This window comes from Urocitellus parryii, chromosome 4, assembly GCF_045843805.1.
Source record: "Urocitellus parryii isolate mUroPar1 chromosome 4, mUroPar1.hap1, whole genome shotgun sequence".
NCBI classification, from domain to species: Eukaryota; Metazoa; Chordata; class Mammalia; order Rodentia; family Sciuridae; genus Urocitellus; species Urocitellus parryii.
In genome coordinates, this window is record NC_135534.1 from 157307143 (window position 1) to 157326584 (window position 19442).

At 38.1% G+C, this 19442-nt stretch overlaps 1 protein-coding gene across 1 annotated transcript in view; it reads right to left on the reverse strand.

Annotated features, from left to right (window-relative positions):
* The window catches only part of LOC113189689 (FRAS1-related extracellular matrix protein 1), an 83398-nt gene that overhangs the window by 21614 nt on the left and 42342 nt on the right, over positions 1-19442 (reverse strand). Inside the window, exons 11-18 of the mRNA XM_077797334.1 lie at positions 18845-18935; positions 17348-17515; positions 13605-13813; positions 11197-11290; positions 9988-10086; positions 7647-7899; positions 1567-1761; positions 250-435 (exon numbers count right to left, since the gene is read on the reverse strand). Coding sequence (XP_077653460.1) covers positions 250-435; positions 1567-1761; positions 7647-7899; positions 9988-10086; positions 11197-11290; positions 13605-13813; positions 17348-17515; positions 18845-18935 — 1295 coding nt within the window. The remainder of the gene's footprint in view (positions 1-249; positions 436-1566; positions 1762-7646; positions 7900-9987; positions 10087-11196; positions 11291-13604; positions 13814-17347; positions 17516-18844; positions 18936-19442) is intronic.

Here is a 19442-nt window from a genome sequence, read left to right on the forward strand (position 1 = left end):
TCTCATTTCTTCATATATGAAATCTCCACTTAGTTTGATGTTAACTCATATGCATAGGAAAAATAAGAATAAAAATTTAAAAATAATAGATTCAAAAGTATCAGCAATAATCATATTGATAATAATAATTTCTTGAATGTACATGGTGCTTTGAACCTTTTTGGACTCCTTGCCCAGTTATTAAGCATGATCTGGCCAATTACATCCATAAATAAAACAGTTAATGCTAGCCACGAAACCATCACTTACCTATACTTATGCCCATATTGCTTTTCTCAAAACCCACAGAAGGAAGTGTGTTTTCAAGGTAACCAAATTGGGGAGGAGAAACCAAAACAAATTCCAAGTCATCTGCAGCAGTGTCAGGATCATTGGCAGACAAATGGTTAATGGTAAGGGCTGCTGAGAACCCCTCATCTACAAGGAACAAGGTACCTGCATACAAATAACAACACAATCATGAATTAGCATGAAATCTTCTAATCAGAATAGGGAAGACAAAAGGGAGTGATTGAAGTTCCAATTCAGAGACGCCTCCCCTACGCAAATACACTTCCATGGGAGATGTTCACTTCCTTTGGCATAATTCTCTTTACAGTGAAAATATTCAGGGATAACGGGTGGAATTTAATTTGACTTATGGAATTATATCTTTTTTCTTGTACAAGCAAGCCAGACAATAATTGAAAGACAGCCGAAATACTAACTATTCCTGCACAGCCTTTTAGTCATTCTCAAGGAACTCTGATTTCCCTTGTGTCTCTACAGAAGTGACAAATGAAAATGCGAATTGCCAAACTGTTTTAATGATAAGCCACTAAATGTAGTTTATGTACTCTTCAAGATCAGTTGTTACCTCTGTTTGTCAGAGTGTTAATTGCCTGAGAGCTATTATGAATTGCTCATAACGAACGTTTTTTTCATGCCTTGGTGCTTAATTATTCTGCTGGGATAATGCTTCCTTTCCAGAACATTGCTTGGGAGATAGTTTGCAAATTACAATAACATTCATACATATGCTTATATTTTTTTTCTGAGGGACAGAACGTATACATAATGCTTATGAAGAAGAGATGACTTTCTAAATAGCAAATAAGGTTAAAAGTATATAAATGGTCTCTCTGGTATACTTATTCTTTTCTAATAGAAATTACTATGGATAAAATAAATTACTCTTTCTCTCTCTCTCCAGCAGGCAAATAATATTTTCCCACATGAAATCAAACCAGAATATTTGAGGATTCCAGTGTTGTCCTTGTCCCAACGTGTTCACATGCGTGCACATGCACACACACACACACACACACACACACACACACACACATTCTCTCTCCATGAAGAAGTAACTAAATTTCTAAACAAGTGAATTCTTTTGTCATATAATCTTTTACAGATTTGGGGTTTTCCACAAATTTCTGATGAGCCAGTTATTTGAGGGTAATTGTTGTATGATGGTTTTCTATTATGACTCTAAGTAAAATGTATTATTTCACTGAACCACGGCTATGACCCTAGACAAGATAACAGTACTTTTACAGAAAAAAAAAAAAAAAAAAACATTGTTACCTATTGCAATTGAAGGTGGCTGATTGTCTACTGGATGTACAGTGATGTTGAGATCATACACTGGAAAGGACTCATGGAGAGGAACAGATGGATTAGGTCCATTGTAACAACAGCCATTCACAAAAGGGCCAGCTTCTCCATCCGAAATCACCAAAGTAATGGTATCGAAACAAGGCACCAGGCCAATCTCACCACCTGGAAAACACAACTATGGTTGAAACCTGACTTTTTAAAAATTACAGGATACCAAGATGGAATCTACTCACACCTCCTCTGTCAGCATTGAACAGCAAGGAAAGGAACTTATGAGAATAAGTGTAAAAATGTAAAGCCCAATTTTATCACTATAAAATGAAGTACTGTCATGAAAATAATGTGAAAATGCTTGTCCATCTGTTGCCTCGGGTGAAATTCCTGCCAGCCATCAATCACCATATGGAGGGGCAACCCAGGGCAAACCAGGGTCTGACGGTTCACAAATGAACAAGGGAGAGGCACGAAGCTGACTAGTGATGGTTTTATTCCTCCAGCATAATTCTTCAGGGGTTAGGAAGACCAACCTCAGGCAGAGGCAGAACACACCCTCGTCCCCTTGGTAATTGCCCTTCCTTTTATTCCAACCACCTTGAATTTATAACCATCAGCCACACAGCAGTTATGAGAATCAGAGGACACTGGATAGGTGAAAGTCAACAACACTCCAAATTTTGATCATTTCCTTCAATGTTTTCTTCTTTTTATATATTGGCCAAGATGTTTTTAAAAAGTAGCAACAGTGCCTTGAAAAAAAGTGGCATTTACTTTCACCTTCTTCCTATTACTTGTTAGATCTTACTCTCTACCATCCAAAGTGGCCTCAACTTGAGCCTTGAGAGATAGAAGGAAGAAAAAGCCAGGGCTAGATAGCTTATCTGGAAGAGGACAATCTCCTCCAAGTTGCTAATGAACAGCATGGAGCCAGAGTGCTTGCTCTCCAGGGGGCAGAAAAGCCCTGCAAGTGTGCTCTTGGTAATTCTCACGTCTCACCATTAAAAAGCAATTAATGCTGGGAGCATCCATGAGACTAGGGCACAAAAGAAATGTCATATCTTCTCACCATTCACACTACCCAAATTGGCAGAGTCCTGTGCGTGGGATTATTTTCCCAGTTTAAAGAAAAAAAAAAATGACACGAAAAACCTACAGATGATATCATTAAGCAACCAGATGATTAAAGCATGAAAAATTGGAAAACACAGAGTTGAGTTCTGAGAGTTAGAAATGATCAGTCTTCAACTCTGGGAGTGTCAACAGTAAGAGGCCTCTCACCTGTTTATAATGATAAAAAAAAAAAAAAAACAGCAAATTGTCCGAAAAACATTGATTCATCAGTTATTTAGTCAATAAATATCTATTTAAGGACCACTGTGGGATGATTTGTATACTGGATACCCCATCAGAGAAAAAGGTGGACATATCACAACTATCAAAGGTATTTTAAAGGAATGTGAAATGTCAAAAGACCCACTATGTGTTGGACATAGTCTAAAGGTAGAGAAGTAAATAGTGTGATCAAGATTTCATAGATTTATGCATTAGTTTGAGTCACACCAAATTGATGCAATTAAATAATTTCTTATCTATGAAGTGGCAATTTCGTATACAGTAGGCCTTCTTTATACACACCTTCCAAATCCATGAATTCAATCAATTGCAGGTCAAAGATACTTAGAAAAATATTGCATTGGGACTGAATACATAGATATTTTTCTTGTCATTATTCCCTAAACAATATGGTATAACAACTATTTACATAGCATTAGTATTTTAAGGAATCTAGAGATGATTTAAAGTATATGAGAGGATTGTATAGGTTATGGGGCACACAGTAGGCCATTTGATAAGGGACTTGAGCATCCAGGGATTCTCTCTATGGGGGTCCTGAAACTAACCCCCTGAGATAGCTAGTGACAATTGTGTATCAGCCCTGTAATATGCAAGATGCTGAAAAAAAATGAGAGTTTTGCCTGACAATGACCTGGGCCAAGGCATGTATGCCAGTAGAAAAAAAATCTTTCAGCCCCTATCTCTCACCATGGACAAAACTCAACTCAATGTGGATCAAGGATCTAGGAATTAAACCAGAGACACTGTGCCTAATAGAAGAAAAAGTAGGCCCAAATCTCCACCATGTCAGATTAGGCCCTGACTTCCTTAATAAGACTCCTATAGCACAGGAATCAAAATCAAGAATCAATAAATGGGATGGATTCAAACCAAAAAGCTTCTTCTCAGCAAAAGAAACAATCAATGAGGTGAATAGAGAGCCTACATTTTGGGAGCAAATTTTTACCACATGCACATCAGATAGCGCACTTGTCTCTAGGATACATAAAGAACTCAAAAATCTTAACACCAAAAAAAATCAATAAATGGGCCAAGAAATTGAACAGATACTTCACAGAAGATGAGATATAATCAATCAACAAATATATATATATATATATATATATATATATATATATATATATATATATATAAATGTTCAACATCTCTAGCAATTGGAGAAATGCAAATCAAAACTACTCTTACGATTTCATCTCACTCCAATCAGAATGGCAGCTATTAAGAATACAAACAACAATAAGTGTTGGGAAAAAGGCACATTCATACATTGCTGGTGGGATGCAAATTGGTGCAGCCAGTATGGAAAGCAGTATGGAGATTCCTTGGAAAACTGGGAGGAACCACTATTTAACCCAGCTATCCCACTCCTCGGTCTCTACCCAAAGGACTTACAAACAGCATACTACAGGGACACAGCCACATTAATGTTTATAGCAGCACAATTCACAATAGCTAAACTGTGGGACCAACTTAGATGCCCTTCAGTAGATGAATGGATAATGAAAATGTGGTATATGTACACAATGAAATACTATTCAGCATTAAAAAAGAATAAAATCATGGCATTTGCAGGTAAATGGATGGAGTTGGAGAATATAATGCTAAGTGAAGTTAGCCAATCCCAAAAAAACAAATGCCGAATGTGTTCTCTGATATAAGGATGCTGATTCCTAATGGGGTTGGTGGGGAGCATGGGAGGATTAGACGAACTCTAGATAGAGCAAGGGGAAGGAAGGGAAAGGGAGGGGGGCACAGGGGTAGGAAAGACAGTGGAATGAGATGGACATCATTACCCTAAGTACATGTATGAAGACATGAATGGTGTGACTCTATGTACAACCAGAGATATGAAAAACTATGCTCTATATGTGTAATATGAATTGTAATGTATTCTGCTATCATATATAACAAATTAGAATTTAAAAAATTTAAGAAAAAAGAAAAGTCTTTCAGGATGGTTTCACTGGCTTTGTTCTGTGTGTTAAAGGGTAAGTAAAAGCCTGTCAAGCAGATAAGGCAAGGAACTGGGAGGCAGGAGAGAAGAACAGAAGAATATTTACAAAAAAAAAAAAAAAAGGCAAACATTCAGTAACTGCCATTTCTCTATGATAGAAGCATAGGATATATCTATAGCAATAGCTAGAAAAGTAGGCTGAGCATTAAATCACTAAAAAGGCTACAGTATAGATGGGAAAACTCTTTACCTTGGAATGAATATAGGCTAAGGACATGATTTACACTTAAAATGTCAATCATATTATATTAGCATTATGTAAAAGAAAAATTTTGAATGACCCCGTTTTTAACATTAGGAAATTAATTTTGTACTTTTATAGTAAAATACTATTCAATTACTAAAACATTTATAATAACAATATCATTTAATAGATATTTGGATAAACATTTTAGATGATAATCTAAATGAAAAAAGTAACTAATAAAAGTACATATATATCATGATTGTAACTAAGTGAAAAGTAACACCCCAAAAATTAAATAACTGTAATACTTTAATGTTAACAGTGATATCTTTGAGAGGTATAATACAGTGTTATTTGAAACTTCATTACACTTTTCAATTCTTTTTGAGTTTTCTGCAATGAGCAAGCATTATTTTTATAATTACAGAAAGCAAATAAATAATGCTAGTAAAATTATTCATGGGTAGTTTTATAATCAACATATAGAAGCAATAGTGGAGTCAGACAATTCACTTCAGATACTAACCAGACTGGGATTCTTTCCATTGATTCTGTCATAGTGTTAAGTAACTACCTATTGAATAAACGAGTGAATATTACAATATCAAATTGTCCTCTGACTCTAGTATTTCTCCTAATGTTATAACAAAAGAAAATCTTTTTAAACTAATTTAACCCAATATCTTTCTAGATTTCATTAGCTAATAATTCTTTGCATGGCCATTACACTAGAAGAGATTTAGACACTTGAATACCCTCTGGTTAGCACTTGGAATGAGGTAGTGGAAGAAAATGTAACCCATGTCACCCTAATTCATCTGTACTTTATGATCCTGCCAAAGGTGTTGAAATTATAACAAACAACAACCACTAATCTTTGAATCCCTGTCCTGCAAGGTGATTTGAGATCTACTGAGGAAACATAAAGAAGTATGTAGTTGTGAACTCTTAAGAGATATCAAGCAAGTCCAAAATATGCTCCCCAAGCAAGGAAATAACCAGTGAAACCTTTCCTAAGTCTACACATGCAGATAAGAGGGAGACACCATTTAAAGAAAAAAGCTGTTTGGCAGCATGAAAAAAAATGTCCCATGTTCATTAATTATCCTTGAGACAACTGGTATCCTGATAAATTGCTGTTTTCCAAGATACATATGAAAACATATTATTTCAAAGTGTTTTCTACCATTTCCAAATTAATCCTTAGCAATCTCAATATTTCTCCTTGAGCCCCCTCTCCACCTCACTAATTGAATTTTCTCTACATCATTTCAAATAAGAAAATTACTTGAATTCTGAAAGCTCTTACAGCCTCTACTACTCAGCTGGCCTTATACACCCAATTATACTTCCACCATGGAATTTTCAGTTAAAAGAGGCATATCGATGAGTAAACAGGAAATTGAAATAGTGTGCAATTAACTCCAGTAAGAGGAAATCTATGGTATTATTACTGAGGAAATGCCCCTAACCCAGACCTCAGAAGAGTACAGGGGAGATGATGTCATGATGGGCAGATTTGTCATTCTGTCATCTGAAAGGATTTTGTCTGCCTGCTTGAGTGAATCGTCCTGCATGGCAGGATCTGGATTTACACTCCATTGGAGCCCCATGGGGCTTGGTGATGTCCTTGCAGATATCAGATGATGAATCAATATTTTCTTTAGTTGAACAGTTTATATGAGGAATAAGTGTCACCCAGGAAACAACATAATGTGATGCCATAAATATAAGCACAGTGCCTATAAACAAGCACTTCCTGAAGATTTAAACTGTGTTCAAGCTAACAGTACTGTGGGCAAGTCCCACAAAGTGTAAGAGATCATCTTTGCTTCTTAGGAACTCAAAAAGCTGACTAGTTACTTCTTAGGAGTTAGCTGGTCATCAGTAGACTTTTAAAATTCATCATATCATTTACTTAAGAAGTTTACTTCAAGAATTTCTATTATGATTTATGGATCCATAAGCTGAAGGGACCAATTTAAGTCCTTAAATTGACCCAAAAGTAGGTGTATGTGGTAGCATCAACAACAGCAGCAAGCTGGGCACCGTGGCACATGCCTACAATCTCAATGGCTCAGGAGGCTGAGACAGGTGGATCACGAGTTCAAAGCCAGTTGCAGCAACTTAGTGAGGTCCTAAGCAACTCAGCAAGATTCTGTCTCAAAATAAAATATAAAAAGGAGCTAGGAATGTGGTTCAGTGATTAAGCACCACTGGGTTAAATTCTTGGTACCAAAAAAAAAACAGTGGCAAGTGACACCTGATTTTTCTCAACCCTTCAAAATTAACTATAATATTGAGATCAGAAACACTCCTAAATATGGTAACTGTAATTGAGAAGTGGGTGCAGTTTGCAGCTGCATCTTTTACTCTATTTTTTTAAATTGAAGCCAGCATTAAGACTGTTAGATTATCAGAGCTACAGCAATAAGTGGAATAAGGCTCTCATATGGCTTGTGTTTCCTCACTAGTCACAATGCCGTCACTTACCTGTGTGTTTATATGTCACAGCCCCTGAGATAATATCTCCCTGAGAGAACTGGTCTACTTGAACACCAGCCTTCCACACCACCCCATGCTGAGGTTCTCGGGCAATCATAACCATCAGTTTCAAGTCATCACTGTCCATATCAGTAGCAAAAATGTGTTCAGGGGTGATGACCACCTCTCCACCCTCTGAGCAATGCATCATGGGGATGAGGTCAGCCTTCAGGATCGGTGGCTCATCATTTATAGGAAACACCTGAGCAGGGGAAAAAAAAAAAAAACACATGCTTTCAAGAAAAAGAAAGAAATGACAAATTGCCCAACTGGCAACTCCTAGCTCAAAGTCACAGTGACAGGGATTTTCGATCTTCCAGACACATGAAACAATAGCTGTGGAATTTGGCCAAGCAGCCTGTTTTTAACTTCCCCCTACTTACCATCTTGCAAGGAATACTCCACATGAGAGGCATTTTAGGGAGAAATGGAAGAAATACGTTTATGGTTTGGGACTCGAAACTCTATCTCCTTTTAAACAGACAAAACATAAATGTGATATACAACATTCCTCATCAAAGCCTCTATCCTTCCTTCTTTGTCAAAGTCACACATATTCCTGAGGGATTCTGGTCCTTGTGGTGTGATACTGGTACATTCACAGTGTCCAGGTTATTTTTATTTTGCATTATCTGGTGATTACAAAGCTTCTCTCCACCCTCAATTTCCTGCCACCCATGAAGTTGGGTTCACAATAAGCCACAGCTGCATTTCAAATGGTTTGCATTACATGTGAAACTCCATTAGCCAGGTTTCAACTTGAAAAAAAAAAAATGCTTTCCTCTCACTCAAGAAAACAAAGCTCCAAGATGAAAGGAAGGAGAAACAACATGGGATCACACTGGCTCTCTGGCTTTGAAAAGACCACACTGAAAATTTTAAAAGACGGGTCTTTTAAAGGGAACAAAGAGCACTTCTCCTTGGAATTCATAGCCACAACCTGGGATGGGCTGCAAGGTTTATCTTGTCAGGTTGGGCCATGAGTCTGCTCAACTTTACATTTCCTTCCTCTGCACTGTGGCCAAAGGGGTCTGTTTTAAATGTCCATTTCAAGCTGCTGCCTTGTTGGGACCTTCATTGGCTTCCCAGTGCTCCTCCTGGGAGTCACTGGCTCATCCATGCTCTGGGATGTGCTGGCCACCTCCCTTTTCACCCCAGCACACCTTCCTTGCCATCTCGGGGCCTGTGCAGCATCTCCTGCCTCTGCCCAGCATGCCCTGTCCCTAACTCTTGGCTAATTCCTGCTTTATGTTCCGTGTGAATCCCCCAGGGAAGCTCTCCTTGACTTGGGCTCATTTAGGAGCTTCTATTACTTAGTTCCCCTACTTATTTATAGAACACATATAAAAATCAATTCATTATTTGGGTGATGATCTGTTTAATGCCTGTCTTTACCCCTGGTCTGTAACCTCTAGAAGAATAGGGTCCCTGTTTGTCTGCCTTGGTCATCACTGTATTTCAAGTATAGAAGATCCAGCATAAAAGAAGGCACTTACAAAACATTGGCTGAATAAATGAATATAACTTTGTATCTAGACCCTGAGAATCCTGATATTTAAACAGGCTAACATCTGTAAACAAATACACATGAAATATATGAAATTATCAACACTTTCCTTTATGGGTAGCGGCATGGATTGATAGAACCCCTAACTTAGTTATTTAATCAAAGATTTTTTTAAAAAGCATACAATATTCTCTATTTTTATGTTGTCTTATTAAGGAAAAAGTTTCTTTTTTCAAGTTTTCTGTGCAAATTCAGTAAAGATCTCTATTATTGTTCTTGACTCTGTCTAGGGAATTTCACCAATTAATTCAAATGGATAATAAAATTTAAAGGAGAAACAATTAAGAATATTCCTGGGACTGGGGTTGTGGCTCAGTGGTAGAGTGCTTGCCTGGCATGTGTAAGGCATTGGGTTCAATTCTTAGCACCCCATATAAATAAATAATATTTTAAAAAATGTGTGAGGCCCTGTATTAAAAAAAAAAAAAGAATATCCCTTTTTGGTAAAATCACAAACACAAACATTGTGTCCCTGGCTTTCAAAGACCATGCCCTTTTATTTTAAAAGTATCAATAAATATATTCTTCTCCCAAATTTCTCTGCCTATTACCAGTAATAAGAAAGTCATGAATGAAAGATAGGGTTGGGGGGCCTTTCCTTTGAAATTTACTTTTCAGGATAAACAAAAGCAAAATTTTAGAAGAGATTTCTCTGCACATAAAAATCTGCCAACAAAGAATTTTTTTTTTGAAGTGAAATAATGTACAGCTTTTCATCAAGACCTCCAAGGCCATTAAGAGGACAAAGTGGAGGAGCATGAGGAAGATGATCCACACTGTGCCTGGCACAAAATGGTACTCGGACCTGCTGGCATCAGTCACCTGGAAAGGTAGAAGTATGGCATGGCAAGAAGGAAGAACACTTCTAGCTACCGGAGTGTGGAGATGCCAGACCACATTATACTGTCAGGCACATGACTTTGGGCAGGTTGTCAAAACTTTCTTGGGCCTTAGTGTCCTTATCTATAAAATGGGAATAATTGCTTCCCTATCTGCTTCATAAAACGATACACACATGTGAACATTATTTTTTAATAACAATTACAAAATATCTTACAAACACATTGTTACCACTAATAGTAAGTGTGTATCACAAAAATCTGGACAATATTCAAACCAAAAGAGACAGAATTTAGCACAATGAGAATAATTAATGGCTCTTCAGGGAATGTGGCGAGTTTTTCTGCAGACCTTTCTTGGTCACGAGTTATAAATAACCACAAATCTTATGATTTGTGCTCATGAACTTGGGTAACCACTCAACAGAGAAATCCCAGAGTCCTCAGAAGTCCTTTGGGTATATGAACATATTTTTCTTTGTTTGTTAAAAGGTAGAAGAAACATGGCCTCAAACAGACCTTCTACCAGGGCTACATGGTGCAGAAATTCACAAAAGAACACCACAAACCTACACACATGGCTTCTTCCATAGGCCAGGAACCCCCAGAGATGCCAGCCTAACCTGCTGAGCTGCTAAATAAACATTTCTGAGTGTTAGTGTTCAAAATCATTATAAATAATTTATATATGGAACCCCTTACTTTGGGGGGGGGATTCTTACTGGGGATTGGACTCAGGGGTGCTCTATCACTAAGCTATATCCCAACTTTTTTAAAAATTTTGAGACAGGGTCTCATTAAGTTGCCTAGGCTGCCCTTGAACTTACAATCCTCCAGTTTGAGCCTCCAGAGTAGCTATTACTTTTTAAATTAAGTATCTGTGTTTTAGGTCAGAATGTTTCTACTCTATTTTGATTGGGGAGAGATTAGTATGTTCAACCCATCAGTATAACCATGTGCCTGGCTCAAGATATACAAAGACATAAGGAGGCATCCTCTTGCTCTGGGATTTAAGTTATATTAGGGACTCAGGGAGATTTTCAAAATAGACATTTTATTTTTATATGACTCAGGGAAGAAACATTCTACCCACCTCAACGTGTAACACAAATTCTGCTGAATTTGTGCCATCTGTGACCTCCAAACGTATGTCATCCTGAAGAACCTCAGATCCATCATGTTGATACCTATGAGGATAATATTTGTAACTAGTCTCTCAAGAACACTGTTAGACTAAATTGAGATGCATGATACAAGAGCTCTTCTTGTGTCATGTGTTCATTAAATAAATAAGTAAGAAAAAACCAGCATAATCATGAAGTCACATATTTAACCACTCAAGTACCCGTCAACATAAAATTGCTCCACCTTAGGAAAATCTGTTATATGCATTGATAATTTATATTCATCCCCAAATCAAAAAGTGGTCCTTCAGTTGCCACTGTGACAACAGAAACCATTTTGTTGTAGCTCTGCCTACTTGCAGAATACACTGGTTGGGGCCAGAGAGAGACCCTGAGAATGAGCATAGACAAGGAAAAGTGGGACACTATGTGGAACTGGTGACTCCTTCCCCACTTTCAAGGCTAATCGTTCTGCCAGTGTTCAGGATCTACTAGGCTCTTCTCTAAAACCCTGATCCCTGAGTTCTGTATTGCCTCCCTCCATTCTCTCTCTTCCATTTACAAGCTTTCCTCCTCTCAACTCATAAAGAATTTCAACACTCTCCCAGATTTAAAAATACCTTTCCCTGGTCTAGGCTTGGCCTTATATTCCTTTAAGACTCCGCCAAAATCTTGAAGGACTAATTTTGCTCCTTAGAATTCTTGGCTATTCTTGGCTTTCCATACACTCCCCAGCCTACTGTGGGGATGCCCAGTAAATTCTAAATAGCTGTTGGATTTATTTGAGCCAATTTTTTAACATATTAATGATCTGTTTGAGATACTAGGGAATGGAAATAAGTCCTAAGAATTTAAAATTAAAATTGCATTAAAATTAGCATAGTATATAGAACCTATATGATATTCACCTATGGAAAAAAATAGGGCTGTACCTTACTCAGAACTAGTTTCACCAATAGGGTGATATGAATTCAGGTGTGAGAAGGTCCTCATCCCTATTACTTTCCTTCCACACACTACCTTCTATGGTTTATTTGCCATGCTCCCTGCTATTTTTATCAAAAATATATTTACAAGTGATCATATACTAATAGTATATTACTATGCTAAAACTTCCCAAAGGGTCAAGAGCACACATCCTAAATCACGGCTGTGGAGTAAAGAAGTTCTTTGAAAACCTGCCTCCTTCACATACCAGCTCAGTGACCTTGAACAAACTCCTTAACCTCTTTGTACTTAGTTCTTCAACTATGAGAACAGAACTATCCACTTTGTCAGGTTTTATTACTATGAAGATTAAATAAACAAATAAAACATTGATTGCAAATCTCTAGCAGAGTACTTGACCCTATAGTTCTGGAAAATAATGGAACTTTTATTTTTTGATCCATCACTCACTCCCTAGCAAGAACTGTCTAACCAAAGTCTCTTTCTAACATGTAGCTCAGAGCTAAGATCTCAAAAATAAATAAGGAAAACTACAGTAGAAAAGAAATCAAAAAATTGGAAATTATTAATCAAGCTATAACTGAATTATCAAAATTAAGCCAACTACTTGTGCACAAATCTTGGTTCCTAATCAACTTTCTAGTCAAAGTACGAAGCTAAGTTTTTTATGTCTAATACTTCCTCCTATATGTTATCAAAAGGGCCAAAGTTTCCATTTATAACTGGTGTTTATAAGTGAGAAATCAGTCTGTCCATCTAGCCATTGTTTTTAAGTAGTTTATGTTGTTTTCCAGAAAAGATGTTTTTCTACAGTGTGTAGAAAAGTTTCTTGCACAACTGCATTACGTAGAAGAAATGAAAGACTTAAGGTGAGGATACTATAGGACCATGAGGTAGGGATTTCTCTATTCCTGGCTCTCAGAGATCCGAGTTCTACTCCATGGCCTACTTACCCAGACTACTCCACTTGTTCACCTGCAAATCCCTGCCCTAGTAGAATGGACTAAAGATTACACTAAAGACATGGATCAACAGAACTCTGTCCCAGAGTGTCTAGGGTATGAAATTGGCTCCTAGAGCTGAGTTCAATTATGTAGATTAGTCCCACAGATGATTTCAGTCTCTGTTCATCTAGTTTCTATGGCCTCTTGTGATATGTGCAGTTGTAGCAAATTTAATATTCATGGTAATTAATTTTTGTTGTTCACATAGCCATAAAGTCATCCCCACTAGTACAGTAAGCCAGAGGGAAAGAAACTATCTGGAGGAAAATGAAAAATTTGTCATTTCTAATTTTTAACTATTGAAATTAGTAAGTGGCATATTGGTATTCCTGAAAGAATTTGATGCATTTCTTTTTTCTTGCTCTGTCTCACAACTGATCCAGATGGAGAGCTAAGTTATATAAAGAACACATTACATTTCTAACCTAACTTTTAAGGTGTGAAGGTCTCTCCAAGAAAATGTGCCCCCAGCATCTAGAGGAAATCCATTCAACTCCAGCCTTCCGTGCAGAGGCAGACCCTGCAGGGCAATGTAGATATTGTCCAACATGGTATCCACATCAGAAACCAGAATGTGCTCTGTGCTGATGACGCACTGGCCTCCCTCAGCCACTCTCAGAGGGGTGGTGGATACCTAGAAAGAAGGAACAAACATTCAAAGCCTATTCCATGAGGTACCCCTGCAGACAGAACTCATTGGATTACCATGAAACTTCCAGAATCATCTTCATATGTCTACTAAATTTTCAGGAGTATGATTCAGGGACAAATTCATAACTGGAGTTTGGGGATGAAAAATATATTTAACTATAAATGTTCCCAATTCCAAGTGTTGATGTACACAAAGAAGCAAGACAGATCTATAAACCTGAAAGTATCTACATTTTATTTATCCCAGAGCCTGTATCATAGAATCAGCAAATTGTTGACTATATAGAGTTCTGACTTAGAGAAATAATAACTTTCATCCTGACCATTTAAATCATTGTTTGACACATATCCATCTCAGTCTATAACAAACAAAACCTGTGCTAAATTCTCCTGAAGAAAAGAATCCATCTCCTTTTTGCACTCTAAAACTTCTTAAAGACTTGTGAAACATATTGAAGCTTCTTTTGTGTTATTTTGAAATTAAAATTGGAAATCTAAGATTCCATGGAAAATAGATTCATTTAAACATTAGACTTAAATATCAAAGCCACAAATATAACTTTAAATAAGGAAAAAACCCAAGGCTCAACTGACTAATAATTCATTTGTAAGTAAAAAAAAAATCAAGTTAGAATGGCTTAGAATATTTTATCACCACACTGGGAGAGGGCAAGAAGTGTCCTATGATCAAATCAGTCTAGAAAACACAGACAATATCCTCACCCTGGAGGTTTATAAGGCACATATGCATGTTCAAAGCTTTGACACTTAGGGTAGGAAAACCTGTTAACTTTGCTTAATCTAATTTTTTTCAAATTGGTAATACTACCCAAAAGCAAGAGCAAGAAGATGAATTTGAGATATGAAATCATGGGCTCTAAGGTCCCTCTCAGATGGTCTGAGGTGACTGCCGTGCAAATTGGAGGACACCGTGTTCTCCTAGGGAGCAATTGCTCTCCTCAGAGCAGCTGCCACTCCCGAAGAGGAGAATGTTCCCTAAGGACAGAGTTGGTAAAAGGCAGGGAGGAGCAGGGAGAGACACAGCCAGGCACATGGAAAGGAAGCAAGATGAAGCAGAGGGCTCGGCTACAGGGTCCACTCTCTCCTCCTGCAACTGTGCAAAGTGCTGGGCGGAGCTCCATTCCAAGACACCAGGGGCACTAGAGGATGTCCTAAAGGGTCATGGAAACTAGGAGAGTGCCATAGAGGTGGCTGTCTTCTATGCTATCACCAGAAAAAAATTAAATAAAATGATAGACTTTTCTCTCTATATTCACCCCCACGCCAACCTTTCCAAGTGTCTCATTTTACCAAACCTATATTTTCACTGTAGGAGGGAGGAGGAAAGGGAGCTCTCACTCAGGGTATTACCTTTAACCAAGGTCTGCATTTGCCAGCCTCGCTTTCCTGAGTAGGTTACAAATAAGTATCTCAAGATGACAATGTTTCATAAAATATAATTTATACTTTAGATGATCTTTCAAATCTCTCTTTTAGAGAAAACTTTAAAAAATAAAAACATGAGACTAATTTCCCCTTCCTCACTAATCATTAAATTCTCAGGCCCAGTTCTCAGAGGCTGGGGACTTCAAGTTAGCATGGGGTCAGTTTCCCCTAATGATCATCACTCAACTTGTCTTTTTTTTTTTTTTTTTTTAAAGAGAGAGTGAGAGAGGGGGGAGAGAGAGAGGAGAGAGAGAGAATTTTTTTAATATTTATTATGTTTTAGTTCTCGGCGGACACAACATCTTTGTTGGTATGTGGTGCTGAGGATCGAACCCGGGCCGCACGCATGCCAGGCGAGCGCGCTACTGCTTGAGCCACATCCCCAGCCCTCAACTTGTCTTTATGTGGTATTTTTTTTAAGTTGTAGATGGACACAATACCTTTATTTTATTTATTCATTTTTATGTGGTGCTGATGATTGAACCCAGTGCCTCACACATGCAAGGCAAGTGCCCTACCTCTGAGCCGCAACCCCAGCCCTTTATGTGATTTTTCATATCAGAGACCCATTCCTGTGGCTGGTTCCACTGAAACTACAACTTTAATTTTATTTCTAATATCCTGTTTCTTTGAAGCTCTGTGTCATTTGATCCATGTGCCACATATAAAAGAGAGAAACCACGATGCCATTTTAGACCCAAGTCCTCCCGATTATTCTCTCTGCTTTCAAATGAAGGTAACTTTTCCCTTTGGCCTTTATATATTCCTCCATACCTCATCCTTCTCTTTCAAAAGGCCTGGATTCCTTGGCATAAAAGATTATTTCCCCATGATTATGCTGAAAAAAGTTTTGGCTTCTTCAGATGCTAGGCTATTTCAGGGCCTACATCTCATACACAGAAAGGGGCACTTCAACTAAACTCTAACAACATTAGCTCCACAGACATTCCAAACCATTTTCATCCCAAGGAATTTGATCTGGTCCCTGAGGGAGAAGTTATAAAAGGATGGAGCTTGTTTAGATTCCTCAGTTTGGACGCTTCCATAGCCTTCTATCAAAGATTGCAAGCTCACCAAGCTGAGAAGTCAGGTCAGTGATATAAGTGAGTATGGTAAGTTGGTAGGGATGCTGGTGGTTGGGCTCAGTATTGCCAGAGCTTCCAGAGGTTCAAGAGGAACCCCAAGTCAGAACTGATAGGAAATCTTTTTGTTTTTAAATGTTGCAACTTATTATTTTAAAATACAGTTTAGATCCATTAGAAAACTTTTGCATATTGGACAGCCCCCCCAGTCCTCAGAGAAGCCCTCTGTTCCACAACCTCAGGCGCATGGAGAGATGGTGAGGAGAGACCAGGAAAAAGAACAGCAGGATTGGCTGTATTTCAGGCCAGTACCTGGGAAGGATGACCTCTCTCCTTAGGGAACAGGTTTGGGTAGGCTCTGGGCCCCTCTGGTTTGTAATACATGGGAAATGCTCCTTTGTCCTTCCACTTGTAGGGGGAAATAAACCAAATAATAGCTTCACTAATTAAGTATAGCATTCTGACAGCAGAGAGTGGACAGGGTACAGGAAAAACTCTCAGCATGACACAGTCTCACAGAGAAGACCCCAAGGTAGCATTGCCTTTGCAGTTGGGTTTTAATGAAAGACCCAAGTCCTTCAAGACTTACATAAACATGGGGCAGTGGGACAGAGTAGAACAAAAGGGTCCATCTTAATTCATTTTGGAAAATTAAAGAGCCTCTTTGGATTACACAACAGCATACTTGGCCTGCGGTGAGAGCAAATAAGCCCTTCTGGTTGCTAAGAGACCCATAATTTAATCCCCTTCCCCTGATCTACATGTGAAGCCCAGCAGAAAGAAAAAGGAATGAAAGCGATTTTGATAAAGCTTTGAAAATAATGCCAAATCCAGCAACGAGAAAATCTTACCTTTTGGATGGAAAGTTCCACAGGAGGTGAAAGAGTCCCCTCCCCCTGCTTTTTTTCCTATACTGCAGCTGCAAAATTAAAAAGTTTGCTTTTCTTTCTTTCCCTCCTTCCATCCTCCATATCAAACATGGTGCATACCTCAGGAACTTGATTGTCCACTGGGAGAATTGTAATGTTAAAGCAGATCCCGTGCAAAGTGCCACCATGCTGGTTACTGATGGAAAAGGTGAACTGGACATGTCGGAGATGAGGGCCTATATCTTGCATGGGTGGCATGTAGGCCACTTTCATATAGTTCACAGCATGCTGCAAAGCAAATTGAGATGGACATATGAGTACTGATTTGCAAGGATCCGAAATCTGTGTCCCAAGAAAATCATCATGCTAACTGATATTGAATACTGTAAATACCACCATCACCAATTTAAAGATTCTCAAAAGTTCTATGTAATAAATCACATTTTCTATACATAAGGAAGAAAAATGAAAAAGAAATTAAAACGTCTAGTGCATAAAGCCAGCCAACTCTATAAAAGGAAGGAGACTAGGGTGAAATACTAGGATGAAACACCTCTGCCTTCTAGTAATTGTGTGATATGGGCCCAGCTGCTTAAATGTGTTAGGCCTGTTTTTTTTTTATTTGTGAAATATAAAAAAAAGTACTTACCACATGGGGTTCACATACTCATTTACAACCTCTAACTATGAGGAGATTAAGCCTAATTAGCTCCAAACCACAGAAGTATCTGCTGCCTAAGCACTCATCACCATTACTGTGACTCCCATAGGATCATCAGAGTACAGTCCACAGGTGAACACGCAGTGAAGGATTTTGGAAGGTGGTTAAGTATTATGAAATGAATTGTGCCCACTTCATCACCCTGCCAAAAAACAGATATGATGAAGTCCCAACCCTTCCTACCTCCAAATGTGAACTTACTTGGAAACAGTGTCATTATGTATGTAATTAGATAAGATGGGGCCATCCCAGGGTAGGGTGGACCCTTAATCCAACGTATCTGTTGTCCTTGAAATAGGAGGAGAGAAAGACACAGGGAGTCGTGTGATAACAGAGGCATGAGAGTGACATATCTCCAGGCCAACTAGAAACTAAAGATTGCAGGCCAACTGCCAGAAGTTAAAAAGAAGCAAGGAAAGACTGCCCTAGAGGGTTTCAGAAGGAGCACCACCCTGCCAGTATTGTGATTTCAGACCTCTGGCTTCCAAAGCTATGAGGAAATAAGTCTCATAGCTTTACACCACCCAATTGGTGGTATGTTGTCATGGCAGCCCTAGGACACTAATGGAGGAAAAACAACGAGTGAAGTGAATTTGGTGGAATAAAAATTCAGGCGTGGGGGGTCCCAAATCAGTGTCTTGCTGCTGGAAAAATAGAGGGGATGGGGAGCTGTATTAAATTATGACAAGATTCTAAAATCATACCCAACCTGATAAAGCACTTTCAAATAGATGACACATGCTTAGTAAAAACAAAACGTGCAAGCAGAATGAATAAAAAACCTCAAGCATTTGTGGCAGATGGCAAGAGCCAACATCCTCAGGTGCGACACTAAGCATGTCATATCTTCTCAGAGGACACGTCATGTGGTTCAACATTATAGCAAATCATCATACCTGAGTAAATGACCTCAGCCCCAGGGCTGTAGGATTTTTGGTTAGCTTTGGTATGCTGTCCACCATGAATAATTTCCCAGCATCCAAATATCTAAAGAGAAATACAGGAAAGAATATATCAGCTAATTTTCCAGCTAAGAAAGGTGAAGTCAGATGGCTAATACCAAATTTTCAAAAACTAAAAGACCTTACCATGAGAAGAAATAAAGTGTTCCATCTTTATATTCCCTTCTTATGCTGGGGGCTACTGGCCTTAGGTCCAGTATCACTAATTCTACCCTCATCATGATTGCAGAAAGTATGTACAAATTTTTTTGCTTTACCATCATGAAAGGGAATAATTATCCTAAACATTCTAAAATTTTTCCTTGTTACCATGAATACAGTACCAACCTAAAATATATTCATGTTACTTTTCTGGATTGAGATCATAGAATATGATAATTTCATGGCCTGTAATACCTAAAAAAATAATGTTATGAAGACCTTAATACATTTTACCAGAAAGAAAAATCAATATTATTTTTAGAAAATAGGAATTGAAGACCATTTTCAGCTACCTATGCTGAAAACAATGCAAACACTTACTAAGGAATAA